The sequence below is a fragment of the Lissotriton helveticus genome, chromosome 10 (assembly GCF_964261635.1).
Source record: "Lissotriton helveticus chromosome 10, aLisHel1.1, whole genome shotgun sequence".
NCBI lineage: Eukaryota > Metazoa > Chordata > Amphibia > Caudata > Salamandridae > Lissotriton > Lissotriton helveticus.
The window spans coordinates 71,248,948-71,272,042 of NC_136071.1; the positions used below are offsets into that span (position 1 = coordinate 71,248,948).

The window sequence follows — 23,095 nt, forward strand, 5'->3', positions numbered from 1 at the left end:
CTGCGAGAAATTGTCGGAGCTCTCACATGCAGTTGGTTTTATAAAATTCTGCAAAATTTTGAAGAGCTCCTTAGAGCAATTACCCGCTTCTGCTATCTGTTGCGTTAGGTGTTGTTTCCTAGCTAGCTTTATATTTTTATAGTACTCTGATTGGGCGTCTAGGAAAGCTACACGGCTATCCTCAGTTTTCCTTTTCCTCCATGCCGTCTCAGCTCGTCTGCATTTTTGTTTTCCTGCTCTCAATTCATGGGTATACCAACTTTCTTGCTTAGACGCAGGATACTGCTTATGCCGTACTATATATCTATCTATCTATCTACCTATCTATCAGTCCGTCCGTCTTTTTATCTATCTATCTGAACTGATGCTTCTCTAACGCAAGGCATTAGGGTGCTCCTAGTGGTGATGCCAAAACACAGCACAGGGCCACCCAAAATTGACCTTTTGGGGCCTGAGGATTGCTACCATTTGGCCAGGAGCACTGAACGTCCTTGCACCCTTCCTGCTGTTAGATTATCAATCAATGTGCTGATTTACTTTGATTCAAGCACATATAAATGGAAACCCTTACATTTATATTCACTGACCAGACTTATTGCTGCAAAAATTCACCAGTGATAGTGCTTCCAAGGAACTAGGGACTTCTGTAGAATGTGAAGCTTGCCCTCCCAGGCTTTGGTGAGATCACTCAGGTTAAAGAGGCTCTTGACGAACTCATGGACATCCTTGGAATGGTACACCGAAGACTCGCTGGTTGAGCTGATAGGAATGTCATGCCGCAGGATCTCCTTCGCTAAGGTGCTTAAAGCAATGCAAAGGAAAAAATGAAATGATAATAGTGGACCATTTTCATTTTATTTTTAGTATTGCAGTTGGCAACCCGCTTCACAGGGAGCAGGAGTGGCTGCTGTTGCACCTAGAGTGCGCATGACTGTTTGGCTGGCCGCCTCTGGTCGTCCAAACAGTTGTGTGCACTTTGCATGTTCTCCAACTAGGCTATATTACAGCCTGGGGGAAGAACATGCCCAGGCTTCCACTCCCTCTCTGAGTGCTGAACTATGGTGCTCAGACCAATCACAAAACTGCTATCAGAAGCGTCGTGATTGGCTGGGGGTGTCTGGAAGCCTGGGTGATTCCTGTTCCCATCTCTTGCTGAGAAGAGGCAGCGGCTGGCAGCTGGTGACCAGCAGGTAAGTTTTATTTTTTATTTGTTTCCCAAAACCCCCACAATTTCCCTTGCCCCCCTGCCACCGTTCCCTACCAGCCGCCACTGAGGTCATGGACATCCTTGGAATGATACACTGAAAACTCAGTTGTTGAACTGATAGGAATATCATGGTCATCCTAGGAATGATACATTGAAGACTCAGTGGTTGCACTCAAAGTGAAAGGAATATCATGGTCATGGATGTATGTCACTACAACGCATGCGTTTACAACGCATGCCATTACGACGCAGGTTTTACAACGCAAGTCGTTCAAACGACTTGCGTTGGGGGGCGCTGGATAGTGAATAGTTTAATTTACTATTCCAACTCCGGTCCCCGTGGATAGTAGGGAAGGTGTTGGATAGTAAATTAAACTATTCCCTATCCTAGAGCGCCCCCCAGCGCAATGCGTTGTAATAACTTGCGTTGTAAAAGTTACGTCGTAATGGTAGTGCGTTGTAAAAGTTGCGTTGTGAAGGATGTTTCCCCATGGTCATCCTTGAAATGGTACACTGAAGGCTCACTAGTTGCAATTAAAGGAATATCATACACTTCCTTGGAATGGTACACTGAAGGCCCACAGGTTGCAATTAATTGAATCGTGCATAGCTGGGGCCCAGAGAGTCTGCAGCAGTTTTGCACCTTTTAAACTTCCCTGAAGACAGGGTTAAGTGTCTACGATGAGCTGGAAAAGAGACACCCCCCTTTAGAGTTGTCATACGAAGCTCTTTCACAAGTAGGAGCAGCCTCCAACTTACCTATCTAAGATTGTTGACTCTTGATTTGCCTTCGACCAACCGCCCTACCCAATGGAGAGAGCAAAGCTTCTTAGCTCTGCTAAAGGAGAACGGACTGACCAACCAACCAAGGGAGCCTATTCACAGCATCCGATAACTTGCAGACAGCATCGGCAGTATAGCTGTGTGTTCTTTTTGATTTCTCTCTACCATGGGAACTCGGGCAACCATATGGCATGGATGTATCTGAAGGTAAGTTGATGGAAAACACTCCACTGGTGATGTCTGAGCCCTATTAAATCGCCTAAGGTTATCTCTGAAATTAGTTGTTCACAGGCTGAGTCCCAAAGCCCTCTCTGACCGTGTAGACTTGCGATACATTCTAACTTAGGCCCAGGTTTGCTAAAAGACATTTGTGTGCTCCCCACAGAATAACTTTGGTTCCCATGTCATCCATGTTGACAGTCACTAACATTAATTTACATTGAAACATGTAAACAAATTTTCTCCTGTTTACCTTTAATTTTTTTCTTTAAACTTTTTGTGGTACTTAGCTAATAAATAATCAGAAGGAGGCAACTCAGGCTATTCAGGTGGCAGTTGAATTTTGAACAAGGATTGTGTGAATTGAAGGATCTTTAGTTTTCTACAGAACCAAAGGTGTAAAATGTAATCACATATCTGATAGTGACTTCTAGCCGCAGCTTCCTTACCGTATAATAATCCCCAGGCATCCGACTGGATCCGAAAACTTTTCAAACAGTACCTTTGCATGCAGGTAGGTGGCGTCATTCAGCTCCACATCAGCATTGTCCTCAACGAAGTGACGTGCGCGTTGCCTATATACAGGCCACCCCAGTGTGCTGACATCAGTTTTTCCCTTACTGAGCTCGTAAGCGCAGATCTGGAGGGAGCCATCTCCAGTCATTTCTGACTGATTTTTTTCGACATTTTATGAAGCTTTTTTTGAGACTATATCTCCCAGTGTGGTAGGAGGTGCCTCAAAAACTGGTGGGGTTTAAGCCATGTGGTTCCTGTCACAGGCAGATGTCTATGACAGACCGCCATTTGGTTTGCCTTTGGTGCTTGCAGCTGGACCACGTCTCCCAGACTTGTGAGGACTCCCGCACCATGAACCCCTAGTCACTCAGAGACAACTTGAAGCTTCTAGTCGGCCGAAGATGGTTGCCTCCACAATGCTCTACGTCCCAGTCGCAAGGAAGGTCCCGGGTCTGTTCGTGGAGTCATTCCAGGCACTTGTCACCCCACTGGAAGTCATCCGGTAAGACTACATTTTTTAAATCAAAGCAGTCGAAACACTCTTGACTTCACCACACTGGCCCAAATGTTTGGACGAGGCGAGGGAATGTTGCCCCTCTAGGCCCCACTCCCACTCTGAGCCTGCTTCAGGGTCTACTCAGCGCCTACCTGAGTTTCCTGGAGCCGGAGCAACTCCCGTTCAACGCCAAGAATTTTATGAGGCCATGAACCAGCTTTTTAGGCAGTATGACACTTCTAGAGCACATTCGCTCCCCATGTGTCTGGCAAAGGCTCACACCGGATTTCCGCTGGCAGAGCCACCCTCGGCACCTGCCGGCCCACTGACTCCAATTGCGTGACTGCCAACTTCCCTGGAGCCCGTTTCAACAATGTTGTTCCCGGTGGCACAGATGCCAACCCCATAATGATACACAACTCCGATAAGGAGCCGGATCAGCGTCACCCAAAACTGACTCCGACGCCAGCCTGAACTCGACCTTCTGAGTTGGAGCCAGTTCCTCCTTTTTGGACAGGCCTGGAAGAGAGTATGATTGGACAAGATCTGAGGATCCTTATGGCTACACAAACCTCATTGATGAGGCCGAAGATAACTGGTATGGGAAACTCGCAAATGTCAGTGGTCTGGACACCTCCCAACACACTGGCCTGGCCTGTCCTCCAAGTGTGGCTATGAAGGAAGAGCCTTTATTTGCTAAGGTGGTGAAATGGGCAGCTGAGGTCCTGGACCTTATGCTGCCCTCGGTGGCAGTCAAAACGAATGTCTTGACAAAGGTGAGAGGGGAGAGGAGTTGGCCTAACGGCTAGGGCGCTCGACCTCGGACCTGGAGGAACTGGGTTCGAGTCTCGGTAACGACGCCAAAACCTCCTGTGATTCTGGGCAAATCACTTAATCTCCCCGTGCCTAAAATGAAAGTAACTGGAAAACGTAAAAATGTAACGTAACTGGAAAAATATGTAAAGCGCTCTGATACCTGATTCGGTTCGGGTCTAGTTCGCGCTATATAAAACTCTGCAAAAAAAAAAAAAAAATGCTTCAGCTGGGAGTCGCCTCCATTGAACCTCTTCTCCCTAATAACAAAGCCCTCACTGATTTGAGGCCCTGCACAGAGGAGCCTATGCACAGGACAATTGTTTGCCCCCATCGCCCCACTCCTGGGGACCCAGTTTTCCTCATTCATTATCACACCCCAGAGAGTCTGGTTGTCCAGGACTCCTCATTCAAGGTCAACTCTGGCGCATTCCCTACCACACCATTGATAGGGAACCCAAGAGGCTGGACACCATTGGCAAGATGATGTTCTCTTCTGCCAGCCTTGCATTGCAATCAGTGAACACTGCATGCTGTTTTTCGTGGATACACCCACACGGTTTGGGATTCATTGTGTAAGTGCTGCTAATGGTCGAGTAGGAGACCCGAGCCATACTGTCGCAGGCTATTGCAGACAGCAGAGATGATGCAAAGTTCACCATTTGTTGCAGACTTTATACGACCAACTTGCTAGGCAGAGCGATTGGATCATCAGCGGCAGCACACAGATGCTATGACTGGCTGAGATCTACTGGGTTTTCAGAATGTCCTGGTATGCTTAGGAACATGCTCTCGATGTCACCTGTCTCTTCGGAGATATGGCAGATTCAGTGCTGGAGAACTGTAAGGACGGCTGAGCCACTGCCAGGTCCTTCCAACTTTCCATGACTCCAGGCCAACCCCATTTTGCCTTTCTCCCCCTTCCGTGGTGATGGTAGGGTCTAGCAACCACGTTTATTTCTCCCCAGCCACTAAGGCCAACAGACTCCCCAGTCCTTTTGTGGCTACAGACACGGCGATCACAAGTCTTGTGGGGCACATTGCCAGAATTCCACCCAGTCCTCCACCCCCTGGCAGCTGCAGCCGTAAAACCAATTTAGCTTGCCCTTGTACCATCATGGGCACCCAGTTGGTGGCAGGGCCTGTCATCACCTGTCTCACTGACAGTCCATAATATCGGACAAGTGGGTACTACAAACTGTTCAGCAGGGTTACTCCATCCCTTTGCTATAATCCCCGCCACCCATGGCACCATCCCCAGACTGGGTGAGGAAGAACCACCTTTCCCTGATCCACCAAACGTTCAGGCTGTTTTGGACAAAGGAGCCATCGAGTTGGTGCCAGCATCAGAAGTAGGTCATGGTTGCTATTCCGGCTACTTTCTGGTGCCCCCAGAAGAACGGAAGCTTTCACCCTATTTTATATCTGCGTCCTCTCAATTTCTTCCTGAAGAAGATGAAATTCAAGATGCTCATGTTAGCTTAGGTCCTATCTGCCCTAGACCCTGGAGACTGATGGTAGCACCAGACTTGCAGGATGTATATTCTCATATTTCTGGCCTGCCTGCCCACAGGTGTTACCTGTGGTTCCGGGTGGTCCACCAGCGTTATCAGTTCATTGTGCTCCCCTTTGGCCTTACTAGCGTCTTTCAGATGTTCACCAAAATGATGGTGCTGGTTGCATTGCACCTGCATAGGTCAGGTGTTCCAGTCTTCTCCTACCTTGATGATTGACTGTTGAATGTGGCATCTCCCACATCCGGACTACGGCAGACCTCCTACATTCACTGAAGTTCACTAGAAAAGTGCCAAACTCACACCTGACTCCCTCTTGTACGCTCCCTTTCATCAGAACTGTTCTGCATAGAGTGCAGATTTGGGCCTGGATTTCAGTGAGACTGGCCCTGAGGCTGCTGGACCTCATGGACTCCTGCATCCTACTGGTAACACATGCCCATTGGCATACCCGGGCTTTGCAATAGGACCTTCAGTCACAGTGGGTGCAGCATCAGGGGATTCTCTCCAGCCTGGTCCAGATATCAGAGGGAACTGCAAGAGATCTGCAGTGGTGGCTGACGAGCTGCAGTTGGGTCAGCGGCAGACCCCTCTCCCTTCCCCAGCCAGAGTTGACTATAGTGGCAGATGAGTCACTTCTCGGCTTAAGATGAAATTTGGTGGAGGTGGAGATTAGAATACTCTGGAGGAGTCTCAACTCCACATCAATTTGCTGGAGTTGAGAGCGATACAACTGTCATTGAAAGCCTTTCTTACTTACATCACGGAAAGGCTGGTCAGGTGTTTACAGACAACACCACTGCCATGTGGTATTGCAAGAAACAGTCCAGGGTGGGGTCATGGACCCTGTGCCAAGACATGGCTGGAATGTCGGAGCATTTCCCTGATGGTTCAACATCTGGCAGGCTCTATGGACGCCAGAGAGGATGAACTCAGCCGCTGATGCCTAGTGCATCATGAAAGACGTCTCCATCCAGAGGTGTTGCAAGGCCTCTTCAGAGACTGAGGAGAACGTTGGATAGATCTAATTGCAAACTCTGAGAACGCACAATGTCAGCACTTCTGCATGCTGGAGTTTACAAGGCAACTCTCGCTTTGAGACGTTTTTCATCTTGAGTGGAGCACAGGCTTTCTGTATGCCTTACTGCCTATACCACTCCTGCCCAGAGTTCTCAAGAAGATCAGGAATGACAGGGCCCAACTCATTCTTGTGGCTCCGGATTGGGCACCGAGTGTATGGTATTCCGAACTCCTGAGCATGAGCATCAGCCCTCAGGATACCTCTTTGTGGAGATCTACTGTTGCGGCAACAGGGCAGGGTCCTGCGACCAAACCTGCTCATGCTCCACCTTCATGCATGGAGATTGAGCAGCGGTAGTTGAACGTTTTTGACCTTCCTCCTGAAGGCTGTAATGTCATTCTGGCAGCCAGGCATCCATCAACCAAGACAGTCTGCCATTGGGAGAAATTGTGACTTGGTGTGCTTCCAAAAATGTTGACCCTCATTTCTGTACCCATGTCTGAGGTTTTGTTGTTAGATCTCTCATTGGCCTAGCAAGGTTCTCCAATGGGCACTGTTAAAGGGTAACTATCAGTCATATCGTCATTCTTGCAGTTGCTGGATCCAACCCTCCCTGTTCAAGTCACCAGTTGTGGCTCTTTTTTTCAAAGGACTACAGCATATGTTAGCACCATAACCCTTCATCATGCTCCAATGGGGCATGTACCAAGTTCTTACCTTCTTGATGTGCGCACCCTTTGAAACCTTGCAAAATGTGTCTCTTCATTTTTTAACCATAAAAACAGCCTTTCTAGTGGTCATTACATCAGACAGGAAGGTAAGTGAACTGCAAGCACCCTCTGTGCACACCCTCCTTACACAACCTTTGTTCCCAAACTAACTGGTGTTGAGAACACTTGCCTCTTTTCTGCTGAAATTGGTAACACCTTTTCATGTAGGCCAGACCATCACCTTGACTACCTTCTTTCCTCAGCCTCAGCCTTCCAAAGAGGAGAAGAGACTTCACTGCCTGGACCACCCGAGCTAAAGCTACGACCTCTGCGTTAGCTTGCGGTGTGCCTGTCCTGAACATCTGCAGCATGGGCATCTCTGCACACGTTCACCAAGCACTACAGTCTGGCCAGTGAGGTCTGCAATGATGGGCACATTGCCCGTTCGGTCCTTCAGGAGATCCTGGTCTAAATCTGTGCAGAGAGCCAACTCTGGAGAGGTATTGTGTGGGTATCTATTTTAAGATAAAGAATTTGCGACTGGAAGTCTCTATCACATGAACAAGTTGCTTACCTTTGGTAATGCCTTTTCTGGTAGATACTCTATCTAGCCACATATTCCCTACCAACCATCCCATCCTCTTTGCTCTGTAAATGGATTTCTTCACACAGGGTAACCCGTATGAGGTCAGTACTGTCTGCACACTTGTACATCAGCACCCTTCGTGGCTCTGCGCTTCTGGCGTTGAAAGGCTGTGAAAAGTAACTGCTAAGCTGGAGGCTACGTATGCACCGCCCATGTCACTTCCTGCGTAGATGATGCCAACCTGAATGACGCCACCCACTGGCGCGCAGAGGTACTGCTTGAAAATGTTCTGGATCCAGTTTGACACCTGGGGAATATTATAAGAAAGGAATCTGTGGCTAGATAGAGTCTCTAACAGATAAGGCATTACCGAAGGTAAGTCATTGTTAATTTGAGCTGTTAATCCTTAAACCTCTCAACAACACGGCCAAATACAGAAGGTAAAAGTTACTTTCGTTTGCCAGGTCAGTTTCTTAGGATAAAAACAAGAAGATTAGAATGTACGCGTAGCGCTAGTATTAATTCACACATTTTGTATGTGAAGAATTTCCTCCAAGACAGAATCCACACCAATGCCGACAACTCCAAGGAACTCTTCTCCATCATATAGGAATTTGCCAAACCCGGCAGCGAAACAACAGACATCCCCTCCACCCAAGACCTCTGCAACAGACTCAGCTCCATCTTTCACCTCAAGATTAAGACGCTCTATGACAACTTCGACAACCAAGACCTCTGCACAGCTTCAGTCCCCACCCCCAGTGACGCCACCCAACAGACCCTGCTCACGACAGAAGGCTCCTTAAAGACCCTGAAGAGCATCCACTCTGGAGCACCCTCAGACCCCATCTTCCACAGGGCTGCCACGGCCATCGCACCCGAACTACGCTGGACGATCAACTGCTCCAGACAGACGACTTGTTCTCAGGTTGGTGGTAGACAACAGACACGACTTGCTCACCTCCTCTGCCCCTAGAATGAGTGCTGCCCGGGCTCATTTTTGGATGAGCATGGTCCTGGGTCCCACTGCAAGATTTCTATGATTGTGTATGTTGGTCAGGTTGGGACCTGAGAGTTTTGTGAGGAATGCCAGGGAGTGAGGGGATTTACAACACAAGGACTGTGCAAGACAAACTTTTATCTGTGTTTCAATCTGTGCCGGCTTGTGCCCTTGTAGTATCAACACGTCCGCATATTGAGTTTGGACGAAACCATTTTTCTCACTGGTGCGTCCGAGGGCTGTTCCACAGATCCAGTTGTGGAGGCCTGAGAAAGCTGTGAACCCAGATTTCAATTATACTACACTGATGGGTCTCCTCAGGGAACCCCCCTTGATGTTCCTTGGAGCAGAGCCATAGGGGCTTAGTCAAGTAATCTATGTTCTATCCATCACGTATGTGTCCAGCCGTATGTCCATGCTGTCTACTCTGAAGATGCAGCTCCTCTTACCTCAATGATGTGGTCCTTTCCGTCCTTCCCATGCAGAGCTTCCACCGCACACATGTCCAAGCCCCCGAAGATCTCAGAGCAGGTGTCCACCCAGAGCTTGTACCTGTGGGGGACAGAGAGACAACTCACATCAGAAAAGAAGAACCATTAAAAATGGAGGATCAAACTGCATAGATGGAAATCACTATAATGTTATTCAGCACCAAGATACCTCCGAATGAACGTACGCTTTACAAATACATATATTATGTTTATGTTATGTTATAAAAAATTATTAAAACCTTGTTAGGAAGTATCAGTTTTTCTCTACCCTTCCACAAATGTTTAATTGGCTAGTAATAGATTTTGATCTGATGTTCCATTAATCCTGGTACCCACCCTTATGTAAAAACTACTAAAATGTTCACTGTTAGCTAGCAAAATCTGAGAAAGAAAAATACACATTCGAAAGGAGATGGAGGTCATTACACAAAACTATCCCCATCTCTGGGGGGAGGAATTTCTCACAGACCAGAGCCAACAGGTCAAACCAGGTACAACAATGACCATGTCAACATCCTGTGGCTGGATACAGGATAATGGCTGCATTAACATGTACTTGGCCACGGTATCTTTATAATTCCACAATTTGCTGCACTCCACAGGTCACTTGAGAGTAGAAGGGAAGAACTACCAGCTAAACATGATATGTAGATCCTACAACTGCTCTTGTTAAGCCACAACGGTGATCTAGTCAGAGTCCCGATGCTTCCACAGCAGGACAACTACAGGACCATGAATTCAGGTCTCCTCAAAAAAGCAAAATAAAGCAGAAATGCTCCGCCTTCATCGCAGGAAAGTTTCCCCTGCCACACTGTCCACAAAATCCTTTTTGTGGTGTTCTTTGGGTTTGCCTCCCAGATACCATGCACAGGGCCTCATTTATGAGGCTGTGCGTCACTTTTACGCTGACGGTGCGTCACATTTTGTGACGCATCAGTGGCGTAAAAAATGCGCCTTCTTGTGCCATATATTTACAAAGTGACGCATCTAGGTAGATGCGTCACTTTGTAAACCCCTGCGCCACATTATTCCTGCGCCAGGTATAATGTATGCAAGGGGGGCGTATTGACGCAAGAAAGGGTCGTAGAAGTGACGCAGTGAAATCCATAAGATTTCACTGCGCCACTTCTAGGACGCAAATGTGTCAATAACTTATGCCTGCCTCACAGCAGGCGTAAGACTGACGCAGGCCCTTTCACATGGGGCTTGTCCCATGTGAAAGGACACATTGCTGGAGTTGCGTCACTTTTGTGGCACACTCCAGCAATGCGTCACTTTTGCGCCATACAGATACGTCAGAAATACTGACGTACCTGTAACTCCTTGCGACATGATGCGTCGTACAGTAAATATGACTCATCACTCATGTCGCAAAGAAGGCGCCCTGAGAAGTGACGCATCGCTGCTTTCACGCAGCGATGCGTCACTTCTCATAAATGAGGCCCACAGTGCTTTCTGGGCGAAAGGCCAATAGCAACTGGTGCCTCACTTTGCCCCCGTAAGAGACTTGAAATCTAGCCAGTTCTACTTATTTTATCCCACAGATTGTGCGATGCAACAAACGCAACGGAGGGTCATACGTGCAGTGCAACTGCGGAATAAACCCAATCACCCAAATATTAAAGGTACTAGTGAATATCAACTGGTCCGGACCATGGTCAATCAAGACTTCTGATTCTCTACAAGGGAGAGCGGGCCACCAGACAGCGAGAAGACAACCAGGCTGTTCAATACCAAAGATCTTTCTGTCTGCTAGTAGTGTCGATTCGCGTAATTACCAGTCAGCAGCTCAACAAATCGGTGCAGCCAAAATTCAAGGAAGCTTTGGGCTCCACTCGGTGTCTTTGTGAGCATTAGGAGCGAAAAGTAAAAAAGAAGGAGAAAAAAGCTCTTCAGCAGAAAAGCAGAGAAAGTTCTTTCAATTTCTAGTTACTTTTCTGATCTATATTCAGACTGTTCAACCGACGGAGCCTGCGAGTGTAATCTATGCGTTGGCCACCAGGTGGTAATCTCGTACAACTGTACTAGACAGGCGTCGCATCACTGTGCTGTATATAGGACGAAATCTGCTATGTGTAATCTATTATTTCGCCACGAGGTGGTGGTCTCATACAAGTGAACTAGACAGGTGTCGCATCAATGTGCTGAAAATAGGACGGAACTAATTATGTGTAATATATTAGTTTGCCACGAGGTGGTGATCTCATACAACTGTAATAGACAGGTATCGCATGAATGTGCTGTGAAGAAATACTGCCCGAGCTATTCCTCATTATGCAGTCCAGCTAGCGTTCTGTGAGCATGCGAGCTGTTCTCTGTGCTCGTCCCCGCAGGTGGATGGGACCGCTTTGCAAGGTCATATACTAGGATCTTTAAGAATCGAGGTTGGATCCCTACCACCTCTTCCTTACTTAACCTCTCCGTCTGCTGGTGATCTGATGCCCAGCTGCAGCTGTGTTATTCTCATTGGATGGAAAGGTTTCCTTTAAAAAATATAACAAACTAACCGGCAGCCATCTTGAGGGTCTACTAATTGAAAGCAACAAGGGCGACGACGTGCTCTGCATAGTTGCCAACATTTAAAAACCACTTTGAAGCACTAGTGCTCTTCAGCAGCCCTCGAGAGGCAGAACTAAGGGAGTCACCCGCGGCGGACCCCATCAGCCGGCTCGGCCAGTCTCCAGGGCAGGTGTAGGCTGTTGACACTAGGGCGGACTAGGGAGCGGGTACCGCTGCACAGTGCCAAGACTGGTTTGCATATGGCTGGGTTCACACTGGAATGGCATGGTGAGCAAAAACACGATAGATTTAGGCCCAGATCTCTGTGCTGGGGTGAATGTATGACATTGTTCTGCATTCTGTCCATCAATTGTTTTTGCATGAGTAAATTCCAGCGGAAAGCGCCCACCAAGGGCATTGGTAAAAGCCGCAGCTCAAGATGCGGTCAGTTGCTGCACCATGTCCCTGAATTGCCAGAACTGTCCCAGGAACACTCAATCCGGGAACTTTAAAGCTGATGGTCTCAAGGCGCTCAAGGATAGTGAATTACCCAGGACAGTCTCTAACTTGCCGGGAATTCCCCGGCAAAAATGGGTCAGTTGGCGCTTCTGGGTCTGTAGTAGTCACCACAACCTGAGATTGTTGCAGGGATTCTGCTCAGGAACAGAACTATGCCTCGGACCATAGAACATCATTATGTAGGGACTGAGTCACCATACCACCTCAGTATCCATGGGCCCGAGTCTGACTAGCTATAGTGCCTCACTTGCCCTCCTAACCTTACTAAAAAAACAAGTGAGTTGGCACCCCAGAACACAACCCTCTCAACCCTCTCAGGGATCACGGTAACAGGTCGCACCCTTTCTCTCTCTCACTCATCCACAATAAGATAAACTAGGACCATGAAAGAAGCTTAGCATATTTATTTAAACTATCCTGCTCTAAGATGCAGTATTTGCAGCAAAATTGGGGAAACAAATGCATATCTATACGATCGTTAGCATGGCTAACAAACCATAGATCATAAAAAGCCCTGTCATATTATAAAACAGATTGGCCTAAACTCCCTTCTTCTCTACTAAAGCTAAGTGATTATAGATTATAGATCTCTGGGATTAGGGGCAGACCCCGTACTTTAGCATACGTAGATGGACATACATCTCAGCTGATGAAGCAATCCTACCTCCGGGCCTTCTCTCTCAGTGTATGTTTTGGAACTCCTGCTCTCATTTATATGACAAGGCGTGTGTGCTCACAAACGGCAGCTGCTGTCTCATGTTATGTCTAGGTGCTAATGTCTGACCAGAGAGAATAAAAGGGGGATTGTTGTTTGACCTTGTCTATGGTGTTCAGACTAAATCCTGGCAAAAGAGCAGAACACAAAAGCATGCAGGTTCTGTGTGAAAATACAATGTGGCACAAAAGCAAGCGTGTTTACATAGTGACGTGTGCAAAATGAAATGCGGCCTATAACGTGCATAATTAGGCTAACATAGGGAAAACGACAATGGCCATGCAAGAAACACATGACAAAATGATGTTTTACATTTTATGTATATTAGTAAAATAGTACTTGTACTGGCATTCTACTATACCTGCTCCTGGGGCCCAGAGCCAACTTTTTGCAATCTTTCAGTGCTCTTTTAGGAAGCTGCTACCATCTGTTGAATCTTGTGATTCTAGCTGATTTTAATTTTTTATGCGGAAGCCATCACAAATAGGGACAATGGACTATTATTGATTACATGCCAAGCTTCTAATTTGTACAAATGATTTCTAGCAAAACCCACTCAGCTGGTCACATCCTTGACGGCATTTTCACAAATAACCCCACACTTGAATTCACCCCTGTACTAACAAATAACGTGGTCAGACAATAAGGCAGGTCTTTTCGCTATGGAAGTGCTGGATGAGACTACACTAAAAAACAAAACTACACACACAATAAAAACCTGACTCTGCCACAAAATTGAGTGTAACAAACTGACAGATAGCCTATTAACCACACACCCCACTCCCCCAGTCTGGTGGAAATTATAGACGCGGCGGCTGCAAATTATTCTGCCTGGATTGAGAGCGTTGTTGAGCAGCTAGCAGAGATGAAATCAAACAACAATTTCAGAGATAAACCTTGCGTCCCTTGATGCTCCTCTAAACTAAAATAACAAAAACAAAAATGCATAAGACAAGAACAAATATGTGGGAAAACTTACAGCTCACAAGAGAGAGACCGATACAGTCAATGCCTTGCAGAGAACAAAGCTTTGATCATATCTGACAAATTGAATTATTTTTCTGACAAAATCAATAAAGCTAAAAACTCAACTAGAGAGCTTTTTAATAGAGTTAACTCCCTTACCAGTATCTATAAGAAAAATACCTCTAGTCATAATCAAGCCTACTGTGATAAGCTGGCTGATTACTTACAACAGAAGGTAAATGATGTGTATAACCAATTTACTTTAAGTTTGCAAGGGATTGCAGTTGAAACCCGGTCGGACAACTCTTTCTCCTCCCAAGAACTTCTTACTGAATGTTCTTCTCTGTCAATGGAGCAGGTACCAAGCTAATTGAAGTTAGCGGTCCGTCCATTATGGGTGTTGGGGCGTTGCCCCCCCCCCCCACTCAGCCCGTCTTTGAAGTGAAGTGAATCAGTTCAAAGACGCCGAGGGCTCGGAGAAGAACTCAACTGTCTGCATGACGCCAGACCGCCCTGAAGGGGGTGGGTGGTCTGCCGTCAGATTTGTCATATCACGTCACGTCACCAGGCCAGGCCCAGGGGCATGCAGCACCACAAGTGCGCATGAGTGGGGACGGAGGGCGAATTTTCGCACCGTGCACACGCATGCGCACTTGTGTTTTTGTTTGGTTGCAGCATGCCCACATTAGGAGCCCTTCGGCCTCCTAATGGGCGTGCTGCGGGCGAGAAGGCCTGTGCCCCCCCTGGCGCCAGGATTGGCCGAGAGGTGCTGTGAGCCTGTGACGTGCCGTGATGGGAGCAGAGCAGAGCCCAGAGGTGGCGCGGACCGGAACCGGCAGCAATGTAAGGTAAGAGCGTGTGTGTGGTTTTCTTTTATTTGAAAGTGTTTTGTGCGGGCGTGCGTGTATGCATGAATGTTTGGTGGAGAGTGTTGTGAATGGATGTGTTTGCGTGTGTGAAATTGAATACATTTCTTTGAGTGTTGTCTGTTGTGTATGTGTGTGTTGTCTGCCAGACTCCACCCCTGAGGCTGCGTCCATGCTCGGAGATTAGAAGACTGGTAGGAAGGGGGAGGGGGGGGGGGGTTCGAGGGGGTTTAGAAGCGCGTGGTTAGGAACCAGTCTTTGGGTACCACCGGCATGTACACAGACCAGTACCTCTGGCGTATTGTACGTCACCAAGATGAATTCAAGTATGCAGTCCGTCACTTTTTTTTTTTTTTTTGAAAATGTGTTTTTATTGTTGCCGTCACAAATTAGCAGTAATAAGCATCATCGTAACATCGCAGCGTCAACATTCAGCTGCAGTCAATCAGTGGAGCAACTTTCAAATTTTCTTTCCACCCCAACTTTGAACATACTACATAAGAGGGTCAAGCTTAACGAACCGTATCATAGGACAATCATATTATCAGTGCAGGTAGAGCATATGTGTACATTACTTTAAGTTCGGACCACTAGCTAGTCCGTCCCTGAGACCAGAGTCTGTTCCCCATGCATCCCCTCCCTTCAATGTCCACCCCAGAGGTCGTTACATTAATCCTGTTCATCCTCCTCCCCAGAACTATCTGCATTCTCATCTTCCGGTAAAGGCTCGCAAATATCCCCTCTATATGAGTTCCATGGCGTCCATATTTTATTCCATTTGCGTGGGTTGAGTCTCTGTTTATAGACCTCCCGTTCCTTCAACATAAGCATATCCATGTTCTTGCACCACTGCGACAGCGTCGGAGTAGTCGGTGCACCCCAGTTCTGTGCTATATCGCGCTTCGCCAGCATCATCCCAATGACCACCCAGCGCTTCCCATGTAGTGATAGATCTGTCGGGCCCCACACATGTAGTATACATACCCGAGGGGTAGGCGTGAAAGGGGTGTCTAGCGTCTGGCTGATTGTGCGCGCTACGCGTCTCCAGTAATTTTGTAAAGTGGGACAGTCCCATAATGTATGAAACAGTGTACCCTCCTCCCCACAGTTTCGCAAGCAATAGGGATGGTCTGCCCTGTGTATGTTGTAGAGTGATGTGCGGGTGTAATAAACTCTGTGTAAAATTTTAAATTGGACCAATCGAAATCTCATGGATATGCCTGCCTCTCTGGGTGATGCCAGCGCCTCGTTCCACTCCGACTCATCCATATCCCCAAGCTCCCCCATCCACTTTTCCTCCAGGCGCCCCAGCGGATCTGGCAAATTGTTCAACAGTTTACGGTACGTGAGGGACGTAGCACTCGTCTCCATATAGTCCGTTAGCAGCCGGTCTTCTAATGGAGCCGACTCCGGGATCTGCGCCCCGGCCTCCAACACAGACATGAGTGCGTGTCTAATTTGTACATATCTGTACGTTTCCGTCACTCCCAGGTCATACTGAGTCCTCAGTGTGTCAAAAGGGAGTACTACGCCTCCCGACCATAGATCGCCCACTGTGGATATCCCGATAGTATCCCACCGATCAAACCCTTTACTGTTATGTAAAGTACCAAATGCTCTGGAGTCCCATAGTGGTGTGAGTTTGGTAATCACCCCCTCCCATCCAAGCCGCCTCTGTGCCTTATGCCATATAGTCACTGTGTGCTTGGTCGGGCCTTCCAGCTTCCTAACCAAACCCTTGTTATAGAGCGGGGCCAGGAGGGTAGCCGTACCTAATTGCCTTCTATCGGCCACATACGCCGGGTCGTCATGGGTTCCATGAATCCATTGGTTGATCACCTTAAGGTGCGCCGCCCAATAGTACAATTCAAGGCTCGGGAGCGCTATCCCCCCGCTATACCAATCTCTAATTAATTTCAGCTGTGCTACCCTGGCCGGCTTGCCACTCCAAAGCAACGTGGTCAGTTGTGCCGTCACTTGTCGGAAGAACGACGCTGGGACCGCTGTCGGGGTGTTTTCCAGGACATATAGAAAGCGAGGTAGCGCCAGCATTTTAAAGAGCGCCGCCCTACCCAGTAATGTCAGGGGGAGGGCCTTCCAATGGCGCACATCCGCCCTCAGTCTAGTCATCAAGGGAACCAGGTTGAGCTCAAAAAACGTCTCAGAGTCCAGCGTGATTTGAATTCCCAGGTATCTGAAGGTACGTGTTTCTACGATCAACTGGCAGCCATCAGGCAGTACCGGGGGGTCGCCCCGGATCATGAACAGCACGGACTTGGACCAGTTTAGTTTATATCCCGAGGCAGCACCATGGGTCTCACAGAGGGCCAGCAGGATCGGAATGCCAGTGTCCAGTCCGTCACTTTTTTGTATACTCCAGAGACTGTAAGAAGCAGTTACTCCATCTAAGGTTTCAATAGCTAAGATAGACAATTCAGTATGCTTAATGATGGAGAGTCTGACACAAGGCTTCTGCAGCTATGCCCCTCTCGCCATTTGCAATAGACTTTTTTTTCATGCAGAAGACGAAGAGGACAAACTGGTACAGTCCTTGGTTGTTATGCACCCTTGAGAGTCATTCTGGGTGGGTATTATCAGAGCACCGATCTCAATCAGCCCCTTTGCAGTCAAGCGGTATTTCTCAGGGCAGCCTCTCACAGCTTCCGAGCCAATCATTTCTCCCAGCAAGAGCAGGCAGGTTCTGAACTCACGAGAGAGCCTACCTCCCTTTGGTCAGGGATCAGCAATGCAGGCTTTTTTAGCTTCATTCTGGAGTTTGTCTGCCCCATCTGCTTAAGAAGCCACAGCCAAAGGTCATGTCCTGTCATTAAACTGGTGTACAAAACTCCTTGCAGTAGAAAAGAGAAATGATTATCTCAGTCACAAGACCAGCTTTAATGCAGAAACAGTGGCAACTGTGGGCACTCACATCAGCATGTCACTCTAATTGTTTCACCCTTGCCACCAGTGAGCTGGGAGGGATCTTGTTTGATCTATTCCACACTCTTCCAGCATCCCCTTATAACCTAACCTTTCACGTCTATTACAGTTTGCTAATTCAAAAAAATCTTTCAAAACTATGATTCAAGCAAAATGTATATTTCTGAAGGATTGAATACATTAGGCCCTCTTTTGTTGCAAGGACATTTTTCAAGTGTTGAAAAATTATCAGAATACCCTTCCTCCACACTCACTCTCCTTTGTTTGCTCAAAAAGCCACTGAATTCATCCACTTCCTCATGGCAAGATTGACAAAATAAATAAATATTCCTCTTCCATTTCTACAATTTCCTCTTTGCCACGTATATGGTACTGGAATATTGCGGCCTACATATCATAAGGCAAAGAAATGTAGTACTAAATATTTTTTTACAAAAATATTGCCTTGTTCACAGTCAATAACAAACACATATGTGGCGAAAGGGGCAATACCCAAGACAGCCCACATTCTTAGACTACCAACGGTTCTGAAACTTGTTAAAGTGTTCATAATTGTTCATCTTTGAACCATAATACACAGTTTTCTGTTATCTAGCTAATGTATATATATTTAGGTATATTTATTTATGCAATGGCAATGCAAATTTGAGGTTATGACCACAGTATAGCAAAATTGAAACAAAAACCACTGGTAAATACTCACAGATTGCTTGTAGCAATGTATTTTCCCATGGAAACAACATTCCTAATAGTCAGAAAGAGTGGCTCGCCAATGTGATTTTAACTTACCGCACAAATTTAACACCTTGAATCTTGGTGTTTGTTAAATACCTTTTGCTAAAACAAATACACAGGGACAGAAATATGCCATGCCATAAATTATACATCCAGACGTGCAGAGTATACTATGCTATTTACCACCATTGTTGAGGGGCATCATAAACCACTAGAGGTTTCATTTCTCAGAGTCATGGTGTGTGTGTGTATGTGTGTTTTACTGAAAGTTTCAGAGAATATGAAACCGAAAAATCCCTGACATTCGCAAGCAAGCTACAGTCGCAGAATATGGCCCTTGGATAGGCCAAGTCCCCAAACTCCATGGGCAAACATCCCCCACTACACATCTGCATGAAACTTGATATTCTTGCAATATGTTTAATCTGGTAACTGCAAAATTTCATGCAGATTCATTAATTAATGCCTAAATTATTAATGATGAAACTTTTTTTAAACCCCATTTATTGTTGTTGTCCTTTGATGGATATGCTTTAAACGTGAAATACCAAAAAAAAGTGAAACCTGCTAAATGTCTGCCATATTTTGTGTGGATTTATCAAACTGTGCCAAATGTTTTGCAAATGAACACTTCATTGACTGATCAATTAAATGTGCCTGCCTCAACAGACCTTTGAAACTGAAAACACCAAGTGTAAGCTGAATATGCTAAGCATCCTCCTCATTTCATGCAGGTCTGACAAACAGTGCCAGCGTGACAACCAATTCAAATGTTATTTTACTCTTCCTATTAATTTGCCCAACTGCCCTATATTGGCGCTACACAAAACCTTAAATACCTGCATTTGAGTGTAACCTGCTCACTGTTTGCTGCATTTACCACACATTGAGCAAACAGAGCCAAAGTTATTACTAGCAAATGAAAATCTTATTGCCCCATTTTAATTTTGACCCCCGCCCCCTAATCTCTCAACCCCATTAGATTGGCACAATACTTGACATACTAAAAGAAGACTAATTCTTCTACATTTTCTCCATATTTTGTGCAGATTTATCACCCAGTGCCAAATTATTAGCAAATTAACACTTTCTATACCCCCTTCTTAACTGAGCACCCCCTTGATGGAGCTCCATGCCTTTGAAAACCCAAGAGTAGGCTTAGTAAGCTAAGTGTCTGGTAAATTTCATGCATATTTGTCAAGCAACTGTCTAGATATACTAGTGTTTATCCTTTAGAGCCTACTCTAGTCTGCACCTTTTTAAACCCTAATATCTCAACACTATTGCACATATTTACACCCAACCACAAAAATACCCATATTTAATAAATATCTTAATTTATGCCAAGTTTGCCATAATTCCTTTCAGTGGTTGGTGTTGTAGTGATGGGCAACATTTCCTATAGGAGCTAAAATGGGAAAACACATCTTTTTTAGCCCCACCTTTTTCCTCCCGCACAGAATAGCCTGAGAACTCGCACACCAGACCCTAGCATCATGCTCTAATTTCTTGGATGCTTGAACTTGTGCTAAGTTACGCTACATGGGTCTTGTTAAGCACCTGTCTCAACCAATAAGAGAGCCTTGGCACAAATCAGAGCATGGACACTAAACATCAGGTATCATTAATGGATTGGGCCAGAGAAAAGCCAAAGTTTTAATATTTCCTAAATCACAGGTGATGAGAGAAGCACCTGCTTGGCACATGCATAGAGAGTTCTAGAGCCTTATGTCAAGATGAGGCAATGCACCTTCTAGTGTCACGTAAGGATGCGGCCCCCCTTCGAACCTGCGTGCCTTCATTTGAACACACAAAAAGTAATAAATCCACCGACATTGGGCACTTGTTTACATCTCATGTTGAAATCATTAGGGATGTTGGATGAGAGGTATAATTAACACGACAGATGTAATTGCTTGGAAATGTTTTGGCACTGAATGCCACGTGTCTGCTCTGGGCGAGGCGCGGTCTCACCCAGGTCAGCTGCAGGACCTCGCTGCCTCCCCAGCATAAGTGGCATTGTCACACCAGGGCAATGACATAATTAAAAGGTAGCAGTGAGGAATGTGGATTCATGGGTGGTGAAAGAGCAGAGGTGTGACGGCAGCAGGACTCTCACACGCCACAGTTGAGAAAGTGGTTCCGTAGTGCCCATCACACTTTCTGACTGCACAGGGCGGCGCTGCTCGTGGACGTCTGGCTGGCTCGTCCCCTCAGACGGGGACAGACCGAGGTCCTTCTGGGCAGAAATAGAGAGAACTGGGCAGCCCCGGCCCCTCCTCTCTCCCACACTCTTGACAATGTTACCTGCGGTGACATCATGGCGCGGGGCGGGCCTGCTGCACAGTTTGTGTGTACTCTATACCTCACTTCCTAGCTGCCATAGCATGAACAGATACATTACGGACCAGGAACTGGGAGCCAGACGCGTCCTGGCCCCTGGATAGCCGCTGCAGGCGTGTTTTCGGGTGGGGTGTCAGCAGCTTTGTGTTTCCTCTTGCAGTGCATGGCTCTCCTCCTGCACAGCGAGCACCCGGAGCCCGGCACCAGGAGGCTGCACTCCAGGTAAGGCAGCCCTGTACCGCTTTCCGCTGTGTGCCTGGGTCTTCCAGTGATCGCGAGGTGCCCTGCGGCACGTCATAGCAGCGCATGCGGTTTTGCGGTCGTGAGTCACGTTGCATTCTGGTACTTGTAGTGACACCCACCCACAAGAGCCAAATGTAAATCAGACGTCCACGACTAAATGACCTACTGAGAACAACTTAAGATTTCTGAGCGCCTCGATTATTAAGCTATTCATTCCGGCACAAGGGTCGTCGGAAAGCACGTGTATAGGTACTAAACGTTGCTGTGTGACTGGGATGGTGATGGATCCTCGAATAGTGTGCTCATGTTTTTTCCCTGATTCTCTCATTAGTACAAGAGGAGGGGCGTGGATTACCACATTGAGATAGTGCCACTGTAGCCCAGTGGGGCAATGCACACATGTATGGATGGACAGCTGCGTGCTTGTATGAATGAATGGCTCTTGTGTGAATGGGTGATTCAGTAGATGGATGGATGGGTGGGGGTTAAGCTGGAAGAACATGAGCAATCTCTTGTGCACTGTCCACATTCTGAATAATGAAATGTTAACATGTCTGCTGAGCATCAGTATTGCATGAGCTGTAGCTTGCTGCATTTAAAGGGTCAATATACAGAAGTTGCTGCTTGTCACCCAAATAAATACCAGGAAGGTCTTGGAGAAACTCTGGAGATACTTGAACGAGTTGGAGGTCTTCAGACACACACAATCTCTAGTCTTCCTATGATACAATCCATTTGAGCATCTGTCAAGCTTTAGCTCATGTCAGTGGTAAGCAGATAATAGTATTCTCCCACATCATTATAGGAGCTATTTGTCTGGTGCTACACAAGCCATGTAGTGATGTAGACCACTCTCCTTCCCAACTCATCAGCCTTCTCTGATACATTAGATAAAATGCGCCTCAGCTCCTCATCCTTTCACTTATACCATAAACCAATCCTGTGGCAATACCATCCATTGGTATATACTGCACCAGGCACTAGCTGTATGTATTTAGGCAGAGTATTACTACAAATACCAGGACACTTGTATTAACCTTCCTGCTTTCTCGAATTTGCTTGAAAATGCACCATTTTCCCACTATTTTTTCAAAATTTTCTCGGGGGGAAATCCCCCCTAACCCTCCTTAGAGGGTTCGGGCTCGCTCGCTACGCTCGCTCGCTACGGTGCCGTATGATTAACAGTTTCCGCCCACCCCTATCAAATGTCACCAGCCGCCACTGTAAACTTGTGGTGCCCAAGGACCCCCGTCTGCCAAAATTTCTGCACTGGGTTCCTGAGACAATTACTGCCCATCTTACCACTCTCATAAATAACATTTTCAAAGTTGGTCACTTTCCTACAACTTGGAAAAAGGCCTTAATCATACATTTAATAAAGAAAACCTCACTAAATCCTCTGGAAGTTAGTAGTTATTGCCCTATCTCACTACTTCTGTTTCCTGGCAAAATAGCAAAGAAAGCCACAAAAACAGAATTGCCTTCTTTACTTGCTACGAACCATTTGCTTGATTCATCCCAACATAGTTTCACATATGGTCATAGCACGGAATCGACACTGATCAAAGCTACCGAGGAGATTAAAGAGATAATTGACAATTGTGGCAAAGCTGCCCTCATTCTTTTAGATTTGTCGGCAGCTTTCGACACTGTCAATCATAAAGTACTGCTGGCCCGCCTGGAGAGTCCTGGAGTCAGTGACTCTGTCTTAATTACACTAGGGTCCTTCCTAATATGACAAGAACAAGCAGTTACTCTTGGCAATCTCATATCCAAGCCATTCTCTCTTCCACGTGGGCCCTCAGGACTTAGCTTTAAGCCCCACTTTGTTTAATGTCGATGGTACCCCAATTGGTAAGCTGACACACTCCTCTGGGCTCTCTATAGCGCCATAGGCCGTTGACACTCAGATA

General features: G+C 46.7%; 1 protein-coding gene across 1 annotated transcript in view; it reads right to left on the bottom strand.

The window, feature by feature from the left end:
• SYN1 (synapsin I) overlaps positions 1–23,095 on the bottom strand; it is a 581,514-nt gene that overhangs the window by 38,102 nt on the left and 520,317 nt on the right. The window contains exon 9 of the mRNA XM_078664776.1: positions 9,315–9,417. Coding sequence (XP_078520902.1) covers positions 9,315–9,417 — 103 coding nt within the window. The remainder of the gene's footprint in view (positions 1–9,314; positions 9,418–23,095) is intronic.